General features: G+C 41.7%; 1 protein-coding gene across 2 annotated transcripts in view; it reads right to left on the reverse strand.

Moving 5' to 3' along the window:
- zgc:153039 (uncharacterized protein LOC767698 homolog) overlaps window positions 1–25,412 on the reverse strand; it is a 73,434-nt gene that overhangs the window by 36,738 nt on the left and 11,284 nt on the right. For both annotated transcript variants that reach the window (XM_046074324.1, XM_046074323.1), the window contains 3 exons: window positions 20,996–21,103; window positions 20,402–20,513; window positions 4,477–4,634 (listed from right to left, as the gene is read on the reverse strand). In XM_046074324.1, coding sequence (XP_045930280.1) covers window positions 4,477–4,634; window positions 20,402–20,513; window positions 20,996–21,103 — 378 coding nt within the window. The remainder of the gene's footprint in view (window positions 1–4,476; window positions 4,635–20,401; window positions 20,514–20,995; window positions 21,104–25,412) is intronic.

A 25,412-nucleotide genomic window follows, 5' to 3' on the forward strand; every position in this document is an offset into this window, starting at 1 on the left:
TCAACAGTGGAGTTCAGACATTTCACTGATAAACCACAGAGCTGCAGATTAACATTAGGCTTCATGATCAGATACAGTTTTTATATCACATCCACGCTTCTGTCCACATCCCCCCTCTGCTGTGAGTCTGCAATTCAATCAATCAATTGATGGTTTTAATAATGCGCCAATTATCTGCCATTATGCGCCAAGGCACAAGAGCACCTGGCTTTTAAAGGGAATGGGAAATGACACTCTGATTGGTTTATTGCATGTTAAGCCCAAAACACACCCATGAATATTCACAGACTAACACAACTCTTTAGAACCATGCACCTGGTGCACTGAGCTTTTTTTCCACGACAAACTAGCAAACTGGAGCTGGACACGCCCAAAACATGACTGCACCATGCGCTTCACCCGTGCACTTAGATCGTTAAAATACACCATCTTGATGTTTAGAACAAAATTAGGATCATGTGTAAAGACGCAGCCCCCTCATTCTTTTCAACAGGACCATTAAGGCTCAAGTAAAAAAGTTGAACCTGACTCAACTTTTGATCCGTTATCTGGCATTTTGCAATAATCTGCATTGGCCGATGCCTGCATTCACTAGGCCAATATATCTTCCTAAATGACAGCAGATTGCAACCAGGCGTGTGCTCGTACACATGCTTGCTTGAACTCATGAGCGAGCATAACCCGAAATACAACCGCTTTCATACAGAGATTCCACAATAAACGCAGAAACGCCGGCATGCCAGCTGTGGCTTTTCACACCGACACGTTCAGACTCTGTTACTTCAATGTTCCCAGCTCAGAGGCAGATCAACACCGGCTCCGTACCTTTCATACAGCGCAGGCAGCAGCTATAGACAGACAGGGAGACAGCTTCACACATCATGCTGGAAACTCAGGTAAACACCTACTGTAACCTTACAGTAATATTTTTATCAGCTGCAGGTTGAACTAATCCATGCTCTTGCTTTTAAGCAACTAACATTCCTCTCTGTGTGTCTTTCACCGGAGGCTCATCAATGTGAGCACAGCTAAATGTACTGGATGAAAACAAAACGATTAGTGAGCTAGACTAAATATAATAAATGAGATTGTGGCCACACTTTATAACAGTAAGTAACTTTACTGTAGTGATAGTGAATGGCTCTTCCTCTGTGTTGTTGTCGCCGGTTTTGCTGCAGTATTGTATATCATGTGGGTCACGTTAGTTACAGCGACTGAGAGGTGGAGAAGCTGTGTACCTGAGTATCAATAAACAACAATAAATATAAAACGAACGCTACAAAGCAAAGAGCAGCAGGTCTGTGCTAATGTAGCGGCTGCCCTGTCTGCATCAATATAGGCTAGTAAACAAATGGCTCCACATTTGCTGTGTGTCGTTACATCCTTTCTTGCAGACTAAATCAACACTATGACATAATACCGGTGATACAAAGGATAGTGATATGGGTCCAGTTAGTTGGTGAAGTAATGTGGAAAGCGATACAACTTTGCACCGGATAACATTAGCGACTGCTCGGAGTTAGCCGGCGAGCCAATGTGACTCTCTCTGTGTTTCTCCTGCCTTTCTGATGTTGATTGTTTTCACCAGACATCATCTGAATCTCGTTTGGTCTGATGGGCTTGTTGTTTTTATCCTTACGTGGAGCTTATGTTGGAGTTTGTGTTGCAGTCAGTGTTGTGCTGGGAGCCAGTTGTTTTATAGTATTAGTGGACTGCGTGAACTAGACATTACTCTTACGAAATGCCTGGATGTGCTTAAAGTTGTTGGGAAAACCGATTCATCCTGAGGCCCTGGTAACTAAGAGCGCTTTAAAACACGTGGATTGTGCCCCTGTTGTTTCCTATAGTAACAGATACAAACCAGATTATGAAACATCAGACCTCAGAGACTGAGTGATAACGTTACAGCTTACAGATCAGATCAGATTTAGATGAGGGATGGCAATTTCTAATGGTACTGACATTTAAAACAAAATTTATGTAATTAACTAGCCGTCTAGCCAGGAAAGAAGAGCGCGAGAGAGAGGCAAAGCAAGTGGGCGGGCGAGACAGCGAGGGAGACAAACGAAGTTGACACTTCATTTAATACCTTAAAGGGCTGTACAGTTTACTGGAAGACAATTCATTTACATACAGCCTCTCCTTTTTTTCCCCACATATGACATTTCATGACATTTGTGCTGAATCTCATGGCAGCTCTGTACTGTAGAGTCTACCCATCAAGAATGAAAGACAGACCCAACCACAGGCACCTAAAAAGGACTAGAAGAGCAACTCAAAACAGGGAGACTGGAACTGGGGAGGGAGGTGATTGTTGCTGGACGGGGAATGTGAGTTAAGGACTAAATTTCACAGCTGATAAGAGACTTTAAAGTCAAATCAATGCAACTGAGAGGAGTAGACTGAGTGATTGAGAGAATGGAGAAAGGCAGGCCAGAGGTGAAGGAGTCGAGATAAGTGAGTTATAGAGAAGAAAGAAATGGAAGATGTGTGGGATGGCAGAGTAAACTTTGTGTGCATTTGTTGGAAAATTGCCGCATCCATCACACTGTTTGCATAGGACAGTGACAAGGTTAAGCTGTGAGCAGCATGCATGAAAGACAACAAGAAGAACCCCGCCCCCCAACACACACATACAGTTTATAGTGTGGTCATACTAACCACGTCATACTCCCTACAAGACCGTTACACATTTATGGTTCCACAGTGAGGCTCTTAATTAAACAGATTAATCTAAGTTCACCCTTCTGCCGTTGGTGAACAGACAGCGGAACAAGAGTCATCTGCCTCTGCTCCGTCTGATCACGCCACAGTCATTTACCTCCCCTCACACACACACACACACACACACACACACACGCCAAATCAATTTGCAATAGACTTCACAAAGGAGCAGAGGGAGGATGGTTTAAGGAAGTTGCTCACAGTCATTAATAATGACCAAGCAGCAGGCAGCATGGATTCACACAGAAAGTCGAAATGACACAAATGCTGCGCTCGCTTGATGTGGGACTGACTGTGGGAATAACTTCATGGCAAACATGACAAGATGTTTTTGTGTTAAAACTTTCAAGAAGCATGAAGTGATGTTTCTTGCTCCTCAGTCTAAACGTTGTACATTACACAAATAGGGGTAAAGTTCCACTCCTTAGGACAGTCTCTACTCTTAAGGCATTCACAGCACACATGGCTGTACACACTAAAAAGCGATCACCTCACAAGGCTTATAATAATCCCAAAAAACAATTGTGAAAAGCGTAAAGTATTTTTTATACAAGTTTTATTTGAAGTTAATATATTATTATAATAAGCTCTATTCAGCCTTATTCTCATCGAAACTTGCTGGTGAGATTCAGAATTAAGGATATCAGAGGCTTCTGAGTCAATCATCAAGCTATTAGTTCCTAGTAGAACGTACTGTACTAACAGTTAGTTTAATGTTAGTGGTATTTCACATACGATGTGAATCAAATTGATGTTGAAACATTTATTAATGAATCACTCCACTTAAGAAACAGGCTAATCACATTTTATTATTTTATTTAAATTAGTATTCTAAAATCTAATGAGTCTTCAGCAGTCTGATTTATTACATATCAAGGAGGTATTTTCCAGTCTTTGTAGTACAAAATTCCGTCTGTGTTTCCATGCTGAGCTGTAGTGGAGGGACACTAACTCCTTCCTGCAGTATCTTCTCCAGTCACTCATCGGCAGATTGTTGTTCACCTGAAGCGGCAGATTTACTTAAATTGTAACTACCACATTCCTGACTTTCTGTGTCTCTGATAACTAACTCTGTTCCGTGCCCCGGGACCTCTTCACCAGCCGTGCACCCTGGACTGCGTCTCATGCTTGTGCTCCTAGTCTCCCGTTGTCGGAACAATTTCTGACTGTGGATTTTGATTATGATCTTTTAATGGCTAATATGAACAGGAGGAATGATCACAGCAAGCAGCAATTGTTTCAATGATTATTTGGGCCCCTGACTATTGTTTAAAGACAGACTTGGAAGACAGACAGACTGTGAACCTATCCTTGATTTAAGAGAAAACATTATGTTTGATTGTTCATCATTGCATTTACTTTATATTTAAAGCGTTTGAGTACGTTCATTTTACAAGAATTATTTACTTAATTCTCATTGTTGTTACCAATTATTGTACTTCAGTTACTGAGCTATTGGCTGAAGAGAAACAAAGAGAAGAGTACTGAGGAAAAAGTTGCTGAAACATTAAGCTTGTTGGCTGATGGGGTATAAATTATTGGCAACAACTGACATGATGTCAACTATTTTTTCTGTAAAGCAACCTTTGCAAATGTGTCATATTTAGATGGGTAACACAGAGCTTTAAAACCAAGTCTGAAAAAAGCTAGTAAATGATTATTTTTGTCATTTAAACTTTCAATGATGTAATAAACATACAAAATAGGTCTATTTTACTTTGTTCACGGCAGCAGGAAATGGTTGTTACCTACCAAACAAGTCGTCCCTGGCCAAGGCATAGAGGATGCGTGAGGCTCCAATGAGGTTGCTCATGGCAGCGGAGAGAGTGGAGCAATAGACCCCGACGGTGACAAAGGGATGCCAGATGTTGATGTCTCTTAGGAAACTGTAATCCCTCTGAAGCAGGACACTGTAAAGGTTTGGAGAACACAATTCAAGAGATTACTTTAAGAAACTATTCATGGAAGTTTGGTTCTGGCCTTCACTACAAACCACTTACCAAGAAAACCATTAATTTTTTCAGTTCATGGCATCTTAAGTTTCATTTGATAGTTTTAAATAGAAATACATAAAATATGTGGGAAGGTCTTTGGGCAGAATCAAACATGGCTAGCTGAGCAGCAAAGACACATACAGGGAGAAAACTAATAATGAAGAAACAGAACCCGATTAATTCATTGGCAGGATTATCATTTCAGATTTATTCGTACTGGCATGTATGTTGGCAGATCTGCAAAAAGAAGTCGTAGAGCGGTAAGCTATTGCAACAGTAGTGACCGTAGACTTTCATTTTGACTATGATTTTAACTTTCCTCCTCAGATCAATCATAGCTGCTACTGAGCGCCCATGTCAACAGATACAGCACCATTACAAATGAGTAAATTCCATGCGCCAGTAAAGACCACGCGACGCAGTTGCAAGCTCCAGAAATAGCCGGTAAGTGTACAATGAGTTGGAATTGTTTTGCCAAACTCAATAAGTCTTGTATAGGTTGTGCGTTTTTATTTCTAGTTATTGGAAATGTCAATGACGTTATATAAAATATTTTTTCTTCTTCTTTATCATTAAAATGTTTTTTCACTTTTAAGTGACTATGACTAAACTGGAGTTGACAGCCACACTAGGGTCTTAAAGTCACAATGACAATGCTAACATGCTGGTGTTTGGAATATATAATCTTTACCATGTTCACCATCTTAATTTAGCGTGTTAGCATTCATTTTGCAAGTATTTGGCCACAAAGCATCAGACAAGAATTTTGACCCGATGATGGCACTAGATAAAAAGTTTTAGGGAACACCAAAGTTATTCCAATTCATCCTGTGGGAACATGAATGTCTGTACCAAATTTCTTGGCAAGCCGTCCAGTCGTTGTCGAAACATTTCACTCAAAATTGCAAATGTCAACCTCAAACAGACAAAACCTATATCTACTACTACAACCATGCATTGAAAATGTTCACACAAAACACCACCACACAGAAGACACCCATCATCTTTATAGCCATTTTATTACATTCATATCAGGGAATCAAAATCAAGTGGTCCAAATGGTTGCGTGTCATTTCAAACTCATTTGTTCTGGGGTGCAAAACTTGTCCAATGAAAAAGAACAAGATTGAAGAGGAAGTGATGATTACTCTACCGGGGTGCCTAATGATGAGATCCTGGAATAAGAGGCTCACTCCAGCGAGTGTGTGTGTGTGTGTGTGTGTGTGTGTGTGTGTGTGTGTGTGTGTGTGTGTGTGTGTGTGTGTGTGTGTGTGTGTGTGTGTGTGTGTGTGTGCGCAGGAGATGCAGCGCTAGACATGGAGAAAGAGAGATCAGAGTTAAAAAAAAAAAAAACACAGCAGGGTGTGTATGATTGCAGCCGGCCCCCCCACCTCTTTTCAATACAACACAGCAAGAGAGAGGAGAATTAGAGTGCAAAGTATTTCTTTCTCTTGCTCTCTCTCTCTCTCTCTCTCTCGATCCATCTCAATCTCTCTTTGTTTCAATACACACAAATACACACACCCACATCAATCCATCCATCTATTCCCCTCCCTCATCACCTCTATCTCCCTCATCATGATGTTTTTAAAACCCATTCAAGGTTTTTTTCTCTTGCTTTTCTGGCTCAGTCCTCTCTCTCTCAATTTATTTCTACCAGTGTCCATTCACTCTCTCCGTTTCTCTCTTTCTCTCTCACCCTCTTTCTTTGTAGTTAAGAGTCTCATCACGTTTTCTTTCAGGTCCAGTGATTTTAATACTTATTATCATGGCCCTGTTAAGTATTGTTCACTCCATCCAAAGATCTGAACACACTATTATTTCACATGGAGCCCGAGAGGCAGGCGGCACACACGCGCGCGCGCACACACACACACACACACACACACACAGGCTTTTGCATTACCACAAATCAACTAAACAAAGGTTCTGCGGGGAAGTTAACATCACCCTCGAAATTAGGAAATGCCAACTACTTTGTTTATTTGTGTGTGTGTGTATGTGTGTGTGTGGCATAGGTACTGCAGTGAAAAGTTTATGAACCATTGCTTTAATCAGACTCTCTGACATATTCACAGCACCAAAAAAAAAAAACTGTTCAATGGTCTGATACGCAGGGACAAGCTTGGAGGGGAGTCTCACTGTGTACGTTGGACAAAAGAAGAAGAATCATGCAAAAAAAAGTGCTAAGCATGATGAGGAATTTAAGGGTGTGTATGCACGTGTGTGTCTCAGAGAGAGAGAGAGAGAGGGGTGAGTGATGATGTGGGTCAAAACTTATAGGCTGACTATTAATTTCTCTGACGTGCAGCAGGAGCAAAATAAATCTTGAAAAGCTTGACATTTCCAAACTGGCTCTCAAAAACAAAGGCGCTGCAAACTGGGTGACAGGGGTGACAAATGATGTGTGTGTGAGTGTGTGTGTGTGTGTGTGTGTGTGAGTGAGTGAGTGAGTGAGTGAGAGTAACACTCTTACTCTCTCACACACACACATACACACACACTTTATTGGCATGAATGTTACACATTCATGCCAATAAAGCTAATTTGAATTGAATTTGAATTGAGAGTGAGTGAGTGAGTGAGTGAGTGAGTAAGAGAGAGATGTTGTTTATGTGCTGGGTCATGATAGAATGAACAACTATACTGTATGTTTTCTGTGTTTTATATTTTTGTGCTTCCTCCAAAGCTGTGTAGTTATTACCAAGGGAGTAATGCTTGTGACTCCGTGTGTGTGTGGGGGGGGGGGGGCAGGATAGTAATTATTGATCAGATCATCCAGCTGAAATGAGCTCTGCCATGCAAATAAAGAGGAGAACAAAAGCGTGAGGGTGGGAGTGACAGATTAAAGGAGCTCGTTTAGAGAAGAGGAGGAAACAAAGCTAAACCACTAAAGGAGCCCGCAGAGATCGTTTGGCCGATTGTTCTCGCTCCTCCCGGCCCGCTCCATCCTTCAGCTCATTTGTTTACCGCTTTTATTCATGCTCTCATTTGTGTATTCATGCGCATTCATCTTTTAATCCATCATTTCATGTGTTTGTGCTTCTGATAATTCACCAGTGCTTTGGTCGAACATTATGGATTAATTATCAGCGGTGAAAAATGAAGCGCTGACAGGGAGTGTGTGTTTAGGTACTGTATATTAGAATCTCATCACAAACAGCGCTCACTCTGCTGTGATCCTGCTCGTCTCAGCTCTCACAGGGCGAGGTCACTCCTCATCAGGCCTAACATAATGATTCAGGAGCGTTTGGTTTAATGACCCTGAAGAAAAAGGCTTTAGAATGCCTACTAAATGCTCAAGTGGGATCATAGCCAGTTACTGCAATGGCCCTGGCCTATGGCTAACATCACTGTTATGCTCATTGCACCATTATGTGACCATTTGTGTCTCTGCATGGACACGGTGACAGAATTCAAAGGTTAGTACCTCTTATGAGTCTCTCCATCAACATTACACGGACAGCATTTACCTTTACTGCATTTTCCTTTTGTTTGCCCTTCTCTTAATGCTTGCAAACAGGGATGGGTGGTTAGATTACTGATGTTTTTAGATAGAAGCTGCTGACAGTCATGATTTGCGCTAAAAAAAAAAAAACTTGCCAAGCTGCAGTAATCAATATTTTCTATATTAAAAGTGAATTTAAAGATTATGTGTAATGTGAAACCCACAGAGAATAATCGCCCAGTACTGCACCTCTATGGTGCTTTTTAGCCTACTTTAGCTCATAGTTTTGGTTTTTCCAGTCCATCAAGTTCTGCTTTCATCAACCCTTTTTCCTACTGCTGCTGTTTGCTGCAGCAAGCACTGTACCCCACCTGCCCTGCAGCAAACAACAGACTAACAATGTTAGCGACTAGCTGGTGAAGAAAGTCAGACATTAATAGCTTAACAAGAGTCAAAAGCTAAAAGGAGAGTGAATATTGGATTTTCATTTGTTGGGTGGACAAAAACACACCGAGTGAATGCAAATGTTGCTTTGTGTCTGCTGGATGTGCAAATAGGAAATTGTTTGCCAACACATTCACAATAACAACGTTAAAAGGTGTGGAGTTCTTTAAAGATGCCATGAAATGAAGTGATATTATTATTTATATGGTACTGAATTATTATTAAAAACAGGAGGCGTAACATCAGACAGTAAAGGATTCATCTCAAGTGTAATGGGCTATTAGGCTACGTTCAGACTGCAGGCCAATGTGACCCAATTCCGGTTTTTTTGCCTGTACGTGACTCAGATGTGATCTTTTTATGAAAGTGTGAACAGGCCAAGTCACACGGAATCTGATCTTTTCCAGTTCGGAATTGAGCCATTTCAAATGTGTTCCAAATCCGATACAGATTGGATATTTTTAAATGCGACCTCAGTCTGGACACTCAGGTCGGAATTGATGTGACTTTGATCCGTCACTCTAGAGCCGCGGTGAATGAAAAAGCTTCACAAAAGCCAGTATTATACATGTGGCTATCTTCCTCCTCTACCTTGCGATCATCTGTTCACATATTCTCTTTCTTCCACCTGAAATCCACCAGACCTCAAGCTCTCTTCAGAGTTATGTGCATGCCACTTGCGGACACAGTGGGGAGAGAGAGAGACGGAGGGAGTGAGTTGTGGGGCAGATGCGTTGTACAGCGCCAGAAACCGTAAAGAAAAGAACAGAAAGTTGTGAACACTTGTCGTGATTCAGGGGAAATGTGACCCGTGGACAATAAAAAACGGGAGTCTCCCGTGAGCTAACTTCCGTTGCTCCTTGGTTCTGTAGCTTGCAACAGCGCGCTGCATGTGACGTCGTGTTATTCTTCTGCGCATGCGGGTCACTTTAGAGTCTGATATGGGCCACATTAAAACAACAATGTGAACTGTCAAACAAAAAAAATAAACGGATCTGGGGAGAATAATCTGAGCTGAGCTTTAAGGCTTGCAGTCTGAACGTAGCCTTAGTTATAGAGAGAAAGGCAGTTTGATTTGATAGGCCAGTGCAGATTGTTGAGTGTAGATTTTCAGTGGCTTTATCCAACTGGGCTTTTTAATTATGCCCTCTACTGCAGTATGAGGTCATGACTGGTGATCCACTGTTTTCCAAAAACCCTAATTCTGATGATCTTTAAGAACATTGGGACACAAAAACCCTCCATTATATCAACATTAGGGAAGTCTAGATCAAGTTTTTTGGCACTGGGTATCTGTCAATACTCGGTCTGATCCGATACTTATATTTACCTAAATGTTTACTTGAACCGGTGGCGTGCAACCAAATTAGTTGGGGGACAAGATTGAAAAAGCAATGGTGAAAATCAAGCAGCAGGGACTGAGAAAACCCTTTTTCAGTCTGTAGTATGGGTCAAAATGTTATCACGATAAAAGCATTTCATATCATTTGATATCGATAATTATCACGATATGTGTCAAATCGTTATTTCTTTCAAGTTTAAAGGATGATTTTTGCTCCTGAGTCAAAATTGAAGAAACCAGATGGTTAATTATGTGGTTGATGCCAAACAGTGGATCTGAGGTAGAACATTCAAAACTATTATGATAAAATCTTTTTCAAAAAATATGATTAGTAAATCTTTTTTCAGTACCTTTTCCTCAACAAAATAAATATTTTTATAGAAAAATTCAATGCTAAGCGGTCCGTGATTCAAAAGTAAATCATTTTACCAAATATTTATTGACAATATACTGAACATGTATTATATTGAGGAAGATTATATTGCAATAATTATCATTGTTATTTTATTGCCCAGCCCTAGAGTCAAGATCCAAAAATAGTATCATTCATTAAATGTCTTTCACAAAGTCGCAAACCCAAGCCGAGATGACCCTGATAACGTCACTATGATCACTAAACTCTGAAAAGCTCCTCTGAGCCACAGAAGACATTATGTAACTGTTTTCATAGAAAAGTACTCCTCACGACATAAACTGAACTTTCACATGCAAAAGTGCACCTGCATCCTGACGAAAACTGAAGTGAAAGTGTGTGATATAAAAGAAAAAAGGCAACAGCTCAGCTGAAAGACATGAAAAGGCAACAATTCAATGGTCCAATTTTCTGCCGTGTCAGTGGGGAAAAACAAAGAAGAACTCATTCTGCACGCAAAACCAGAGGCAAAATCCTCAGAGCACATTTCAAAAAGTATGAACAGTAACAGCCTGAACATGTGGATCTCAATTCGCTAAAGACCCGCGTTGCCTTCACAGAGTCTGCGTGTTGCCCGCCTGCCCGGTGTGCTTTGAATAAACTCAGGCTTCTTAGAGACGGCTGAATCGACTCCACAGCAACAAATGCACCAGCTCAGAACTACACCCGTCAACTGCTGGGATTTAGTGTAAGTCTTTAGCCTCATTTCACCTTGACCTTGTAGGTAGGGTGTAGCCGTGGTGCACGACGGGTAAGGAAGAGATACAGGGGCATAAAGAAGCAGCCGAGGAAAAGGAGGCAAACGGAAAGTAAGAGGGAGGCAGAGAGGGGCTGTAAGAGCCAGTGAGAGGGAGGGGGAGCGAGTTAAGTGCTCTCAGGGGAGTAGACTGTGGTTAAGGATTATTAAATGGGATCAATAACTAACAAGGCCTCTGTGCACGCACACACACACGCTACCTCCTTCTCTCTCCAGCCCTTCTGCTCTATCCTCCCTTTCTCAGTCTCCAGCCTTCCCTTCTCTCCCAACACTTCACAGGTACTCTGCAGGTCTCAGCTTTTCTGGGGCATGTCTTCCCATTCACACCAGTTAGATATCACCAGTTTATAAAGACTGGGGCCAGTCGAGTGAGGGCTGTGAAAATGGTGGGGGGTGCAAATGGCTCAGATGTTTTGTAGAAAGCAACGATTAGAATTAGCAATTGGAGAGATCTTGGAGAGAAATTAGAAGAGAGTGAGAGTGGATATTATCAATGATCGGTGGGCATTACACACCAGCGGTGTCAACTCTCCAGAAAAGCAGTAATTTTATTACATTTGCTATCTAAACTGGCACATTCCTGCTACATTACCTTCACTACTTCGTCAGTCTGGCACAGCTGTAATGTACCGCTCCACACTTTATAGTGATGCATGTCACACATGATGCCATGTGTCATTTTTTAATCCAAACAAGTTAATCATCATTTGAAAAAACAACCTCATCACCACACCATTTGGTTGACTTTCTGGAGCTCTCATATCTCAGATCATATCTCATAATCTTCAATCATTAGCATATTGCCCAACTGACATGGAAAATTAGAAATAGATTTAAACATCTGCTCTTAAACCAACATGGACAAGAAGAAAAATATGGAAGTTCAAACATTTATTCCAATGATATTGCCATGACAACAGGTTTTCTTTGAACTTTGAACCTCATGCACACACAATCAGCAATTTAACTTTTTCATAAAGACAGATGAAAGAAACCCTTGATGAGAGAGTGCAGTCGACAGAGGCTAGTCCAGAAGTGATGTCTGGGCTTCGCATGGACAACAGGTGAGGTATTCATCAATTATTATAAACTGCCTCATATCTTTCATGGATGACACAAAGTGCCTGCCAACCCATTTGAAATAACAAAAAGCCCAATATCTAAACCTTTCCGCACCCAAATCCTCCCTTTCTCTCCTCGGTCTGTTGCTCTTCATATATGTGTTTCTCCCTCCAATCCCAGCAGATTTTAATTCAGACTGGACATGTTGTTGAAGGCTTGGCCTGTACTACCACCATTGTTACCCCTTCCTCAAAAAAAAAACCCCAAATGGGGACAGCAGTGAGAAACAAGAGAGGGGCGAAAGTGACTGGAATCTCTGCAGTGGAGAGATAGGGGGTGAATAACAAAAGGAAGGAACACGGCTGTGCGGATGGATGGATGAATGATAGACGAGGACAGGAGGGAGAAAGGGAAGCCAAGAATGCTGCTGTGGGGTGATAGTGCCAAGAGAGGGGGGGGGGGGGGTTGCAGAGAAAACGAAGGAGTGAGGATGAGGGGAGAAGGGATGCTGGACTTGTTGCCTTACAATGGCTACAGTCTAGAGAAGGAGGAGCAGAAAGCCTGAGAATGAGGAGAAATGGTGTAAAAATGGAGTTTGTCAGTGTGTCGTAACACACTTTTCTGCCAAAAAGAGAAAGAACGTGAAGAGCTAAAAAAAACTTTCATTTTTACTTTGCCTCTCCAGAATAAGGAAGTGAAAAGAGAAATGTGACTGTGCTCACTAATAAATCAGATATTGTTTCGTTCAGGAATAGTTTGTCAATTTGGGAAATGCACTTATTCACTTTCTTTTGTCGAGAGTTAAATGAGAAAACCAATAACAATCCCTTTCCATTTGTTAAATATGCAGGTACAGCCAGAAGACAATTAGCTTAGCTTATCATGAAGATTGGGAGCAGGAGTCCTGGAGCCTTGTCGTCACCGTGAGGTTGCAAGACAACCAGCGGAGACTCCAGGACGTCACTAGCCCCGGCCAAGAAATAGTTCCAGCATGCAACTCACCGTAAAATCATAGCTTGTTGTTTACACAACACACAAAGATATAACATGTTACAGTTTTTCTGAGTTGTTTAAACACTATAAGCAGGCTTTTGAACTAAACTTTCAAAACCATAGCTCGATTTTTCTAAAAGTACACCTATTTCTCTAAACTCTACACACAAATCCCTTCATTTATCATTGCCTACACCATGTGGTCACTGAGAAAACAACATTCAATATTGTTCACGCGATCAGCACAGGTTGAGTTCAATTAGCCCACAGCTACCCAGGTGGAAACACAAAGAGTCATAACTGATAACACACCAATCAGAAGCTTCAATAGAAAGATAAAATGGACCGGAGTCAGTTCATTCAGTTTTGGAACAATGGATCCAAAGAGATGTAAAGGAAGAGGTAGAGGACACCTGAGGAGGAGGAGGAGGAGGAGGAGGAGGAGGAGAAAAAGAAGAAGAAGGAAGGAAGGAAGAGGAAGAGGAGGAGGGGGATCTCTGGCCTGTCCCAGACCAAAATCAACAAAATTTAAACATGTCAGCTAAATCAGGCTGGCAAAACGATCTGATTCTGAAATGCTCCTTCTGGGATAAGCAGCCTAAAGTTGACGGAACAAAACGGGGTCACATAGAGCTGTGAAGAAGGTAGCAGAAGCACAAAAATGACAAATTAGTAACAAGTCAATAACGTGGGGCAGGCTGCACGCTCCGCTGCTGAAATGCTTCTGAGACACTCCACTGGACTTTGACGCCGAGCTATGGACGCGTCAAAACCTTGGCGCAGCCGTAAAGTGCCGGAGTCAGTGGATTCTTGGCGTAAGACTATGTTGTAGTGTGTGTGTTTTATGAGGGCTTGTGTGTGATGGTTTATATTAAATGGTTTTGAGTGGAGAGGTTTTTTTTGACCTGAAAAAAGGATATTTGGGGAATTGGGTGAGAAGTTATGGATCTGTGTTTAGAGTTTCTAGAAAAAGTGGCATCATTTCAAGAAATGTGTTTAAGCAATCAAGTAAAACTGTAATTGGTGAGCTTGAGAGGTGATAATAGGTGGAATTTCCCTGCAGAGTCAGGCTGGCTATTTCCACATGTTTCACACAGAACCTTTATTGTTAAGGTACAGGCATGAGAATTTAATGACTGATCCCCTCATTTAACTCTCGACAAGAAAGTCTATGTCCCAAAATGTCAAACTATTCACGTAACCGGTTAGGAGGCCTCAGTTGTTTAACCAATCAGTTAGTAGCCAGTATGAAAAGAGTAGCCGTGTGATTCACTATTCACAGCTATGTGCTACTGCAAACCTGGGTCACAGGGATTTTTAGAGGGTTTAGGGGTAGAAACTATGGCCAAGAGCATTTAACCCCATTTCAGATGGTAAAGCACGTAAAAGGTCTCAAAAATGTCAGTGTTCTGCAGACAGGAAGAGACTAGGGGTAGATGTTGAATGAGTAAAAAAAAAAGTGAACAACAGTATGTGACTGAAAGGTAACCACAGGGAGGGAAGTAGAGGACAAAATATAAACTAGGAAACAGAGGAATGAAAATAGACAGTGTGTGGGTGACAGCAGAAATACAGAATGTTTTTTTGGAGGGTGGTGAGAAAGAAAAAGAAAAGTGCTGTGACGAAAGACGTAACTTTTCTGGAAAAAGTGAGAGGAACGGCAGTAAATGGGAAGGGGTTGGTGTGGGGCAACAGAAGTGAGATGAGAGACAGAGGCACTTCAGGGGGTGCAAATGGCGCACACATTCACAAGGCTGCATGTCAGAGATAGCGCAACAAAAGGACACCCAGCAGATTCAAATTAATATAATTATCAAGTCAGTTATTAATACAAAAGCCTCTATTGCGCACAGCGGATTAGCCCACAGGTCACTGACGCACAGTACTGTGGAAAACACGTGTGTGTAGCGTGTGTACTCACACACACACACAAAACCAGTTAGTTAATACTCACGCATGAAACCAGTTCTAAAATAATTTAAAAAAACACTGTGGAGTAACGTAGTGAGTCGTCATGCTTGTTCATTCTGTTGCTTTCAGTGTAGATTTACGTTCTTAATCCACACACACACACACACACACACACACACACACACACACACACTACCAAAAGAGCTTGATAAAGTAGCGACAGGGCAATCTGTCACGGTTGGCTAGCTGGTCACAGGAGGTTAATAGATTCCCCTCTATCTCACATCCCCTCAGCCTCCATCGCCATCATCAGCGGCCCTCTTACCATAGTGGCATATCAACAGAGATAATCTCAAACCGGACAAAATATGAGGCCGCTCTATTAACAGTGACCTGGAAACCAGTTGTACCGCTTTTACATCAAAATGAGCTTCATTTTCTTTGCAGTGCTAATAGCTGTGAAGCAGAAAAAGTGCTCATTCGGCTGTAAAAAAAAAAGAAAACAACAAAACCCACACGCGCAGTACTGTCAGTGCACCTGCAAAATAAATCTCAGGGTTCCCACTGTGGAGCGGAAGGAAATGCTTCTGAAACCTTACTTCAATGCGTGATGTGAGGTCAAGTATGTGTCAGCTTTTGTGAATAAATAAATAACTTACCAAAGCCTCACACTGTCAAACCGTGGCCCTTACTTCCATGATTTTCCAGGAATTCCATGACCGGTGAGAACTCCACACACTGGGCATATGGAAGAGTAATAGCTGTTGGGGTATGTCATACTTCATGTTAAAACCAAGTCGGAACTGTTCTGAAGCTGTCAGCCCTGGGTTAAATTACCTCGGCTCCCGTTATAATGAGCACACACTGACAATCCCTTTCTCGCCCGCTCACGCACCTGAGCGAGGGCACCGATGCTGTGAGATCAGCACACACACTGACACAGGTAGGCATTTAGTTATAAAGAGGTACCCGTACCGTGCAGTACAATCATTTTCAATGGCCGCTCTCCCACCTCCTTCACTTTTAAACACAATCTTAACTGCTTTGCCTTTTAAAGCTATGATGCAGAACTACAATTTGCAGAGGGTAGCAATTTAGAAGAGCCTTATGCAAAGGTTAGTTTGTCACTCTAAATCTTCCCTTAAAAAGGCAGCATGGCTGGTTGGTGAGAGAGTGTTCCTGCCACCCTTTGGACAACTAAGGCAACTACAGCAGGCACTGAATATTCCTTTTGCTTTTATTATAGAACTATCAGTGGCAACTTACTTTAAAAGGTTTATTTTTTTTCAGCACAGAAAGGCCCAGTTGAGTTTACTCAGCAGTTTCAAACCCACCAGTGAATGATTTGTACATGTGTGTACATCCTTTATAACACACAAACGCTGTTGTGTTCTTGTGTCAATCATATATAATTAAATATGATTACAGCTATGTTTTACTGTGTTATTGTCAATCATTCATTATCTGTTTATACACTAACTGGGATACTTGCTTAAATGATTAAATGTTGTGAAGGACACACAGATACATAATAAAACTTAAAGACATCCTTATGTCAGCCTAACACTTTATTATAGTGTGTTATTAACATTTTATTATGTATGTATACACTGCTTATAAATGCTAAATAAGGTGAGTTAGAGTAAAGGGTTAGGGTTACCCATCTTCCAGTTAAATCACACACAAACATATGAAATACCGCCATCATTAGAGTTACTCTGGAGTCTCGTATCAGGCGTGCGGACTTCCCTGACATGTGGTGTGGTGGCGCCGTAACATGACAAATTACTTTAATAGAACCAGACATTTTTTAATCCACAATTATTAGTTTAGCCTGCTTGTTTGCATAATTGAATTGCTCGCGTGTCAGCATGGAGTCAGGGTTTTGGTTTCTCTTCATACGGTTTTCATAAGAAAATCAACACATAATGATTGTATTTATATACAGATATCATTTTCACAAAATGCTTTATTTGACCAGGTATGTGATCTTGTACTTGAATGGATGGCCAGATTTTTTCTCATTTCTAGAATAATTTGCACTTGATAAATGGATGTTACTTAAATTATTGTGCCATGATATTGGTCTTTCTTTAATTTCCTTACAGAAAATTAATGAAGTTTTATGATGCACTTTAGTTATTGTTGATAATATTTTGGGTGGATTCTTGTGAGTTGGGTGTCAATTACTCTCTAGTGTCTTTATCACATGGCAAGATTCACTTACGCAACACAGAAAATTCTGCATAAACGCCTAGCTACCCAATTAAAATAACTGGTTTAAGTTTACAATGAATACATTTTCTTCTCGTTTTCTCACATTAACCAGCGTTTAAAAAAAAACTCAAGATGTCCGACATCTGGCCTGAACAGAAACAAGTGCACAATAAAGAAATACCCCGTCAAAGTAAATTTTCCTAGTGTTTCCGAGAACTTCTTATACATATTCTGCAGCAAGATAACACTCATATCAGTTCAATTCTGGTCAGCCTCAATAAACCAAACGACCCAGAGCATAAGTCAGGGAATGAAGTCCCAGACAAGAAACCAATAAAGCAGGAATTTACACCCTGTGCGAATTTATGTCTTCTGTATTTCAAAATCCCACAACTGTCTGTCTGCTTGCACAGCTCTGAGGAAGTTGATGTTTCACTTTCCAACCCATGTTCCTCTTATCAGCCTTGCCTGTTGCGGTGGCAGCCCGGCTGACGGTGAGTGCCCTGTTTTTTCCTCCTTTTTTTCACATCCTGTTTTCTCATGTGTCTCCTCCTCTCTCCATCTGTGTGTGCTCTCCCTCACCGCTCCGGAGCCCGGCTGACAACCCACACCTCTGTCTCATCAACCTCCACCTCCGCCCGCCACACCTGCCAGCTATCAGTCTCAAATCTACCAGTATTTCAACCCCGGCTCTCCACTCCATCCCCGCTTGATCGTCGTCGCTCCAGACTTGGTGCCACTGCTACATTCAAGCTTTTTATGATCTTGTTCGCATCTTACTTCTCCGTCTCCTGCCTCCCTGAACTAACCCTGTGTGTCTGTTTCCCCCGCCAGGTCCACTCACCTCTGTCTCCCCGTTCGGTCAGCTGGGCTCGCCTACCTGCCTTCCCCCCTCGCATCACCTCCACGGTGCTCCCCGGTTCCCCTTCGCTCCTCGCCTGACCGCCAGCCACCACATCCCTTCCAACCTCGGCCTCCTGTCCCCCTCGGCCCTCTCGCCTGAACCTCTCCTGCCCTGCCAGCTCCTCGGTCCTCCGCGCCCACGTCTGCCGGTGTCCATCTCCCCCCTTTCTCCAGCCCCTCAACATCCCTTTTTTCCCCCCTTAATAAATCTCTTTGAAAGCGTTGCGTTTGACTCCGTTCTGTCCAAAACCATAACACTTTCCATCAACAAGAATATTTTACATTCCCTGGCTACAGTAAGTCATTATGGTATGGGACCAGATTTTCACAGAAGCCTTGCATGCACATGACACATAAGCGCATGTCACTAAACTCAAGTACCCCCTCCACCTGTCTTGTTACAAATGTGTTCATTTGAATTGATTCCAAAGTGGATGTTGTTTAACACTATTAATTTATATGAGTATACTATTATATAAAACATAAAATAATGTTTTCATACAGTTGAACTGTCAATGTTTAGTTTGGTTTGGTCATGTCTGCATTTCTACTACTTACAACATTTGAATTATCAGAAGCTATTTATCAACTGGTTATTTGTAATATATATATTTTTTCCCCCAAATGAGTTGAGCTACTCCACAATCTTTCCATGTGCCCCATGGCAACTGCAGAAGTACCCTAGGTTGGTAATCACCGCTGTATGCGTCCACATGTGTCCCTGATGTGGCCTGATGGGCCGGATTCCACAGCATCCACAAATGTGTTTAGAGCGTGACCAAGAGACATTGCAATGCCAAGTGTGAATAAGCCACCTCTACACGCACAGGTCATGTGAGGGACCTTTGTGGCCTCCTTGTTGGGTCATGTGAGCAGGGGCCTAGTGCTGACTTGGCCCCAATTCAGAACACTGACACTGCCTTAAGCCTTCATTGAAGACCAAATAGCTGTATGTCTAACAGAAGTCATTCTTTTTACAAGAGAAACTACTTTAGATAGATTCAATAGATGAAATATGCCAACAAAAAATACAAGTAATATGTGTGATTCTAAGGGGAAAGTGTCCTGCCGAGGTAGAGAAAGTGTGTTAAGAAACTCAGTCAAAATCAGTGAGTGTATGTGGTAGGTGGACACAGGGAGGACAGGGAGGGTAAATGATGGCAGTATTGATCTCCAATGCTCTTTTATAGCCCTGTCATGTCAGTTTAGCACCTTGGCAACACTCGCCTTAGAGCTACATCAATACTGAACTGTGGCACTCAGCAAAAGACAGATAGAAAAAGACAGATAGAGAGAGGGAGGACAACAAAAGCAGGAAGAAGTAAATACCAAGTGCATCGTCAGACCTTACCACTCTAACCTTAAGAATTAAGCGAGGACACAGACACCAAAGTTATCCATGTGACTATGTGAGGAAGTTATGGAAGACTGTGGACAGCTAACAATAAGTGGACAAATGAATGCATCGTTGCTTATCAGAAAGTAGTTTAAAAACTGAAACAGGCTGTACAAAATCTGGTCAGTCTTTTTACTACTGATACAGCTAGCTTCCCTACATCATTAAATATACTGTATGCTACAGTGTTAACATGCTATAGTGGATCTACTCCCTAAAGTGTTGTCAAAAATGAGCTTGAATGGAGGCACACTTGCACATAGTAGATGTGTTTCCATTATTTTGCTTTCATTCCTGCATACTGTAATTGTTCAGACTGATTAACTGACAACTGGTGTGGGATAAAAGTCACTTGGAATAGATGATTTTGAAATCATCCACCTCTGATGCCCCAACTCTGTTTGGTGAAGCAGAAAATGAACCATGTTTGCATTATCTGATAGCCACTAAGTATTGGATTTCATCTGCTTTATCTATTACTACAGCACCGCACTTGTACTCTTATCAACGGGAAGGTTTAATTACCTTGTTTGGATCTGTGTGGATTAATGTTCAATTACAGGTCTCACTGCTTTTTGTTTGTTTGCAGCTGTAAATGGTATAACTGAATGTTACAGTAAGTAGTATAAAACCTAGACACACCAAAGATGGGAACATGAAAAGTAAAAAGCATAAAGCAATGTTTTTTGTAAAGTTCATCAAGTTTAACCTCGTCTTTATTTACCACTACATCAAAGAGTACAAGTATAAAATACCCCAATCACATCGCCTAAGTGCGAGCGTGCATGTGTTACTGACCGGTCACAGGAGCAGGCAACCAGGACACAGAGCAGATTGTAGATGATAAAGGTGAAGATGACGGCTGTGATGGTGCCACGGGGGATGGAGTAGCTTGGATTCTTCAGTTCACCTAGTAAATAGACAAGTTTACAATGTGTTCATACCAGAGGCCGTATTTAAAGATGGACGATGCGTCTCCACTTCCTCCCACTGTACAAAAATGAAGGCAAAACATCCCTGATACAGGTGCTGCCATCTTGTGCTGGGGCAGTCATTTGGAGCCAGAGTGATCAGGGTTGGAGCCGTGGCAGACTCAACCGTGAGGAGGGCCTCAGCTGTCAATCATGACGTGAAACCCCCTTTTTATAGCATCAAATAACTAATTAAACCAAACCTCTCAGAAAAAGACCTGACCTATACTATCCCTACTGCAGCCAGACCCCATGGGGCGATCAAGAGGTTTTGGCTTCACTTTTGGGAAGCTACTATGTCATCCATCTTTATAAATATTCTATGGTTCATACACAGGTAATTAGCTCACCCATACACACACACACACACACACACACACACACACACACACACACACACACACAACCTGCCCTTACCCACCTGACATGTTGGAACCAGCCATGATACCGGTGCAGCCATTAAACATAACAGCAAAAACGGTGGCAAAGGTCATTGTAGTGCCTGTTGTGTAATCCACAGTGTAGTCAGCTGTGGGAAGAGAAAACAACAGATAAGTCACTGTTATCAGCATCATCAGTCTTTTAACAGAAAGTTCAATTTGGTTTGTTGGCAGACACACCTGCTTGCCACCAAACTCTATCATGGTTTACAGCACTTGAGAAAACCAATCTCTACACATCTTTCCTGATGTTTATAGAGCAGCATCTAACTCAATCACAGGATGTGGGATCTATTTATAAGAAACTAATTTTCTTTGAGGTCTTTATGGATGTGTGTGTATAATGGATACGTATAGTATCTCCCAGACTTCTGATTACCTTTCCCAAACCAGTCTAACATGGATCACACCTAACTTCAACTAACACTTGAGAAATTTCTGCTCTTGTTTTACTAACAATGAATAATAACATTTTTACCTGGGGCCTTCAAACAAGAACACACCTCTAAAAAGTAACGTCCTTTATTAATTAATGAAGGTAAACAAAGAAAATAACCAACAGTTATATTTATAAAACAAACAACAGTTTGATGCAATGAAACAAACATCCAAAATTACCCAGAGAAGTAGAATTGCACTGTCACTCCACTCTGGCCCTTTTGCTCCTTAGAATGTAATTAGACATGTTCAGAAATATTAGAGGTTTTAATTTTTAAACACGCGATTACCCTTTTCTCTGAACTGGAAAATATTCACATGCAAAATTAAGATTTGACATGTCTCCGCGTGTGTTTGTGCTCCAAGTCACATCTTGGGATTATGCAAAGCTTGAATGTATAATAGCTCTCACGTGTGCCTGAGTGCATGCCCAAGTTACAGCAATTAGCTTAGTGATCATGTGCTTGGATATAAATCCCTGGAAACAGAGTGGAGTGCTTGATTAGTTTTCCACGGACATTAAGATCCGGTAAACATGTTCAACATCTAATTAGAGATCAAGCAAAACTTCTGTCCTTTGTCAACAGTGAAGGAAAAGATTATTTACTTAAAAAAAAAAAAAAAATCAGGGGCAGAAGGGCAAGAGGAAAAAGTACCAGCCACCACTGCAGAGCCTCTGGTTTCATTCTCAGTAGTACGAATTTCAGCTCTGTTAATGGGTGGGAAGCAAGTGAGGGATTATGTCCTTGTTGTTGCATTAGTGACTCCTACTGGCTGGTGTGGATATCTGTCCACAGGGAGTTGGGATCTAAGGGGACACTTTGCTTTCTTGTCGAAAGTGTAAAAACGGCACATTGTGCTTTCATTTATGTGCGGGACTACTTTGTGGTTATTTCCTGCAGTCTTGCCATCACCGTGAGGTTGCCAGGCAACTAGCAGAACCTCCTTGAAGTGACATTTGGCTCTCTTTGGTACATATTGACAGGAGTGGCACCCAGTGTGGTCTTCTGCTGCTGTAGCCCATCTGCTTCATGGTTCAACGTGTTACGTGTTCCACTTTGAGCTGTAACTGATTAGATCAGCCACACACCTTTAAAACGGACATTTTTGAGTTTTTAAAAAGGAATTTAAATACATTTATAACATATTTATTGCCTATATGTCATCAGGTTGTAATGCCAAAAAAGTTGAGGCATCCACCCGTTTTCTCAGTTGCCTACAACAGCCTGTATGGGTATCAGAGAAACTCAGGAGGATTTTCAACAAACAACATCCCAGTGTTTAACATTCTTTAGGTACCAATGACCTGGAGGACTGAAAATCTTCACAGACAAGATTAAAAGTTGTACAACAGTTATTAAATGGTTATTATCAGTCGATCAGTTTGCCCATGGCATGTCTTCGAAAATTGATGATTCGCCTTGAAACAGGAAGTCTATAGGACTTCAGTGTACATGCTCACATCTGCACCAAATTTTATTTGAAGAATCCTGCCCTGAACACATCCACATGCCAACATTCACTCAAAGCCATAGCACCACCTGCTGGCAACAGGAAATGACACGTTTTATGCTATGATGGACTACTCCTAGCAAGTTGGCCATATCAACTTCAAAACTGTCCCAAAAATTCCTTAACACATCGATGAAGCTATGTTGTAAAATTTGAGTTTGCAGTTAACGGCGTAGCGGTGGCGTGGCGGCGTATTTAAATGCTTTGCCATTACTCAGGAAGTTGCTGTAACTTGACTGTACATGCTCAGATCTGTACCAAACTTTACGTGTTTCAGCCCGTGTTTCAGTCCCGCCCTGATCACATCCACATGCCAAAATTCAGTTATAGTCATAGCGTCAAGTGCTCTGTAGCGCCACAAAGGGGACATAGGAAGTGACGTTTAACACTCTCGTGCAGCGTCCGAGGCAAATTCACAGCCGCACCGGCAGAGCTTCAGAATCTGCAACGCAGCCGCCTCACACTTCGCCCGTCCAACGCTGCTTGCAGCTTTAATTACAATTTAGATTATGTTTATTGAATATGTATATTTCTCAAATACCTAATTTAGTGCACATGTTGTGGAAATTATGGGCCACACAAGTAGTTTTAAGAATTGTGTGATTAACCGGCTATTGACTGAACAAGCCCAATCATCAATTATAATAAACTTCATTTTGTAATTCAAACTTGCCCCCACTTTTGAGTTCACATGATTTCTTTGCAAGAACTGACTCAACAAAATATTCTAAAGAACATGGCATACATTCCCACTTTGGGTTTAGACCACAGAAAGAGTAGTGCTGATCACACTCTTCGTTTTGTTGCTTCAAGGGGATTCCTGACGTTTGCAGAAAGCAGTCAGCTCAGCACTAAAACACACAACTTCCCTTATGAATAAGGCAAAGATGTTGACCCCAAGCCAATGGCAGACTTGAAGACTGGACTAACCTAAACGTGTATATCTGACAGACGTTGCTAGTCTGATATTAAGCAATACATTGATCAGTCTGAGCATTAGGTTACATATTAATAATAACTGAATGTGCAGTGTTAGGCTTTAACAAGATTTAGCCCCCTGTTAAGCTCTCACACTGTACAAAGCAGTTCAGCACTCAGAGGCTTTTAACAAGCATTGTGTTGCCTAGCTTTTAACTGGGATTGAAATTGTACTTTGTTAATTCTATTGATTTCTTGTATTGCAACAACCCTTACAACATGATTGTACTACAGTTGGTTTTTAATGACAGATTTGTCTCTTGATCCAATGTGTGAACGATGCAAAAGGGGGAGGAGTTATACAGTTTGATGGACACTGATAAAAAAGACCCCCTGTGGCGTTCTGCGGTGCACCTCAGAGGTCTCCAGTGTGGCATGCTGGAATCATATTAGGAGGGTGCAACCTGGCACTACAACCAAGACACAGTACATTATCAGACCGTTCACACTTCTCTTCCCTCGTCTTTTGTCAATTAACTTATTATTTATTGATATACATTTTTTTAAATCTACGTTTGAATTGTGTTGTTGTCATCTGGCAAAATGAACAATAGAAGTAAACATGCCACAATTTAAATAAGGCACTCCAAACATGCTAGGTATGAGCACATCATGAGGGAACAAATTTTGGCCTCATCCACCTTACCCCACAGGTTTCCGAGCAGCGTGTCCAATTTGAAGCCAGTAAAGTTGGCTGTGGTGGGAAACACTGGGCCTGTTCCATTGGCTGTCGGGTTGGATATGGCAGAACTGGGCAGGACGACGGTACGAGGGCGTACTGCAAAGAAGCTGATGAAGATGGTGCCCAGGACAAAAATGACCACCAGGAAGATGAGGAAGGTGGCCTTGGCGTAGATGTGGGCTCCCACCAGGCACACCAGCAGGCACAGCAGGGCGATGGCTGTGGCGTAAAGCAGAGACCACCAGTAGCCCGACGGCAGGACCTGGTAGGACAAAGTGGCCAGAGTCCCGTCTACCAGTGGATGAGATGGTCAAATGGCAGGAGGTTGGATGAGGGAAAAGATAAGGAGGAAGATGTGTTAATGCCAAGAAATGATTGACAGAATATGTTCAAGAGTATAATATTACACACGAAAATTAATGTAGACTGGTACATTTAAAAAGATTTGAAAGACAAAAACAACTTTTCACAGTAATAAACAATAATGTCTGTACCTAGACATGGGGAGTGTTCTGTTGAAGTCTGACAGCCTTCAACAGAACACTCCCCATTTTTTAAGGTTCATTTGTCCAGGGAACACTGCCTGAGCTTTATGCTGTTTTGTAGAAGCTTCCTGCTTTTTATTCATTCACACCTCAGATCTTACTGAACACGGAAAGCATTTCTTATTTTCACCACGGCCCTGCTATAGAACGTGACTTTTCCCTGATTTTTCATGGCAGTCCATAATTATGTAAGTGTCACAATGATCTACTCCTGGTTTACTAAAGATGTTCTCTAAAAAGAGG

This window comes from Micropterus dolomieu, linkage group LG17, assembly GCF_021292245.1.
Source record: "Micropterus dolomieu isolate WLL.071019.BEF.003 ecotype Adirondacks linkage group LG17, ASM2129224v1, whole genome shotgun sequence".
Lineage (NCBI taxonomy): Eukaryota > Metazoa > Chordata > Actinopteri > Centrarchiformes > Centrarchidae > Micropterus > Micropterus dolomieu.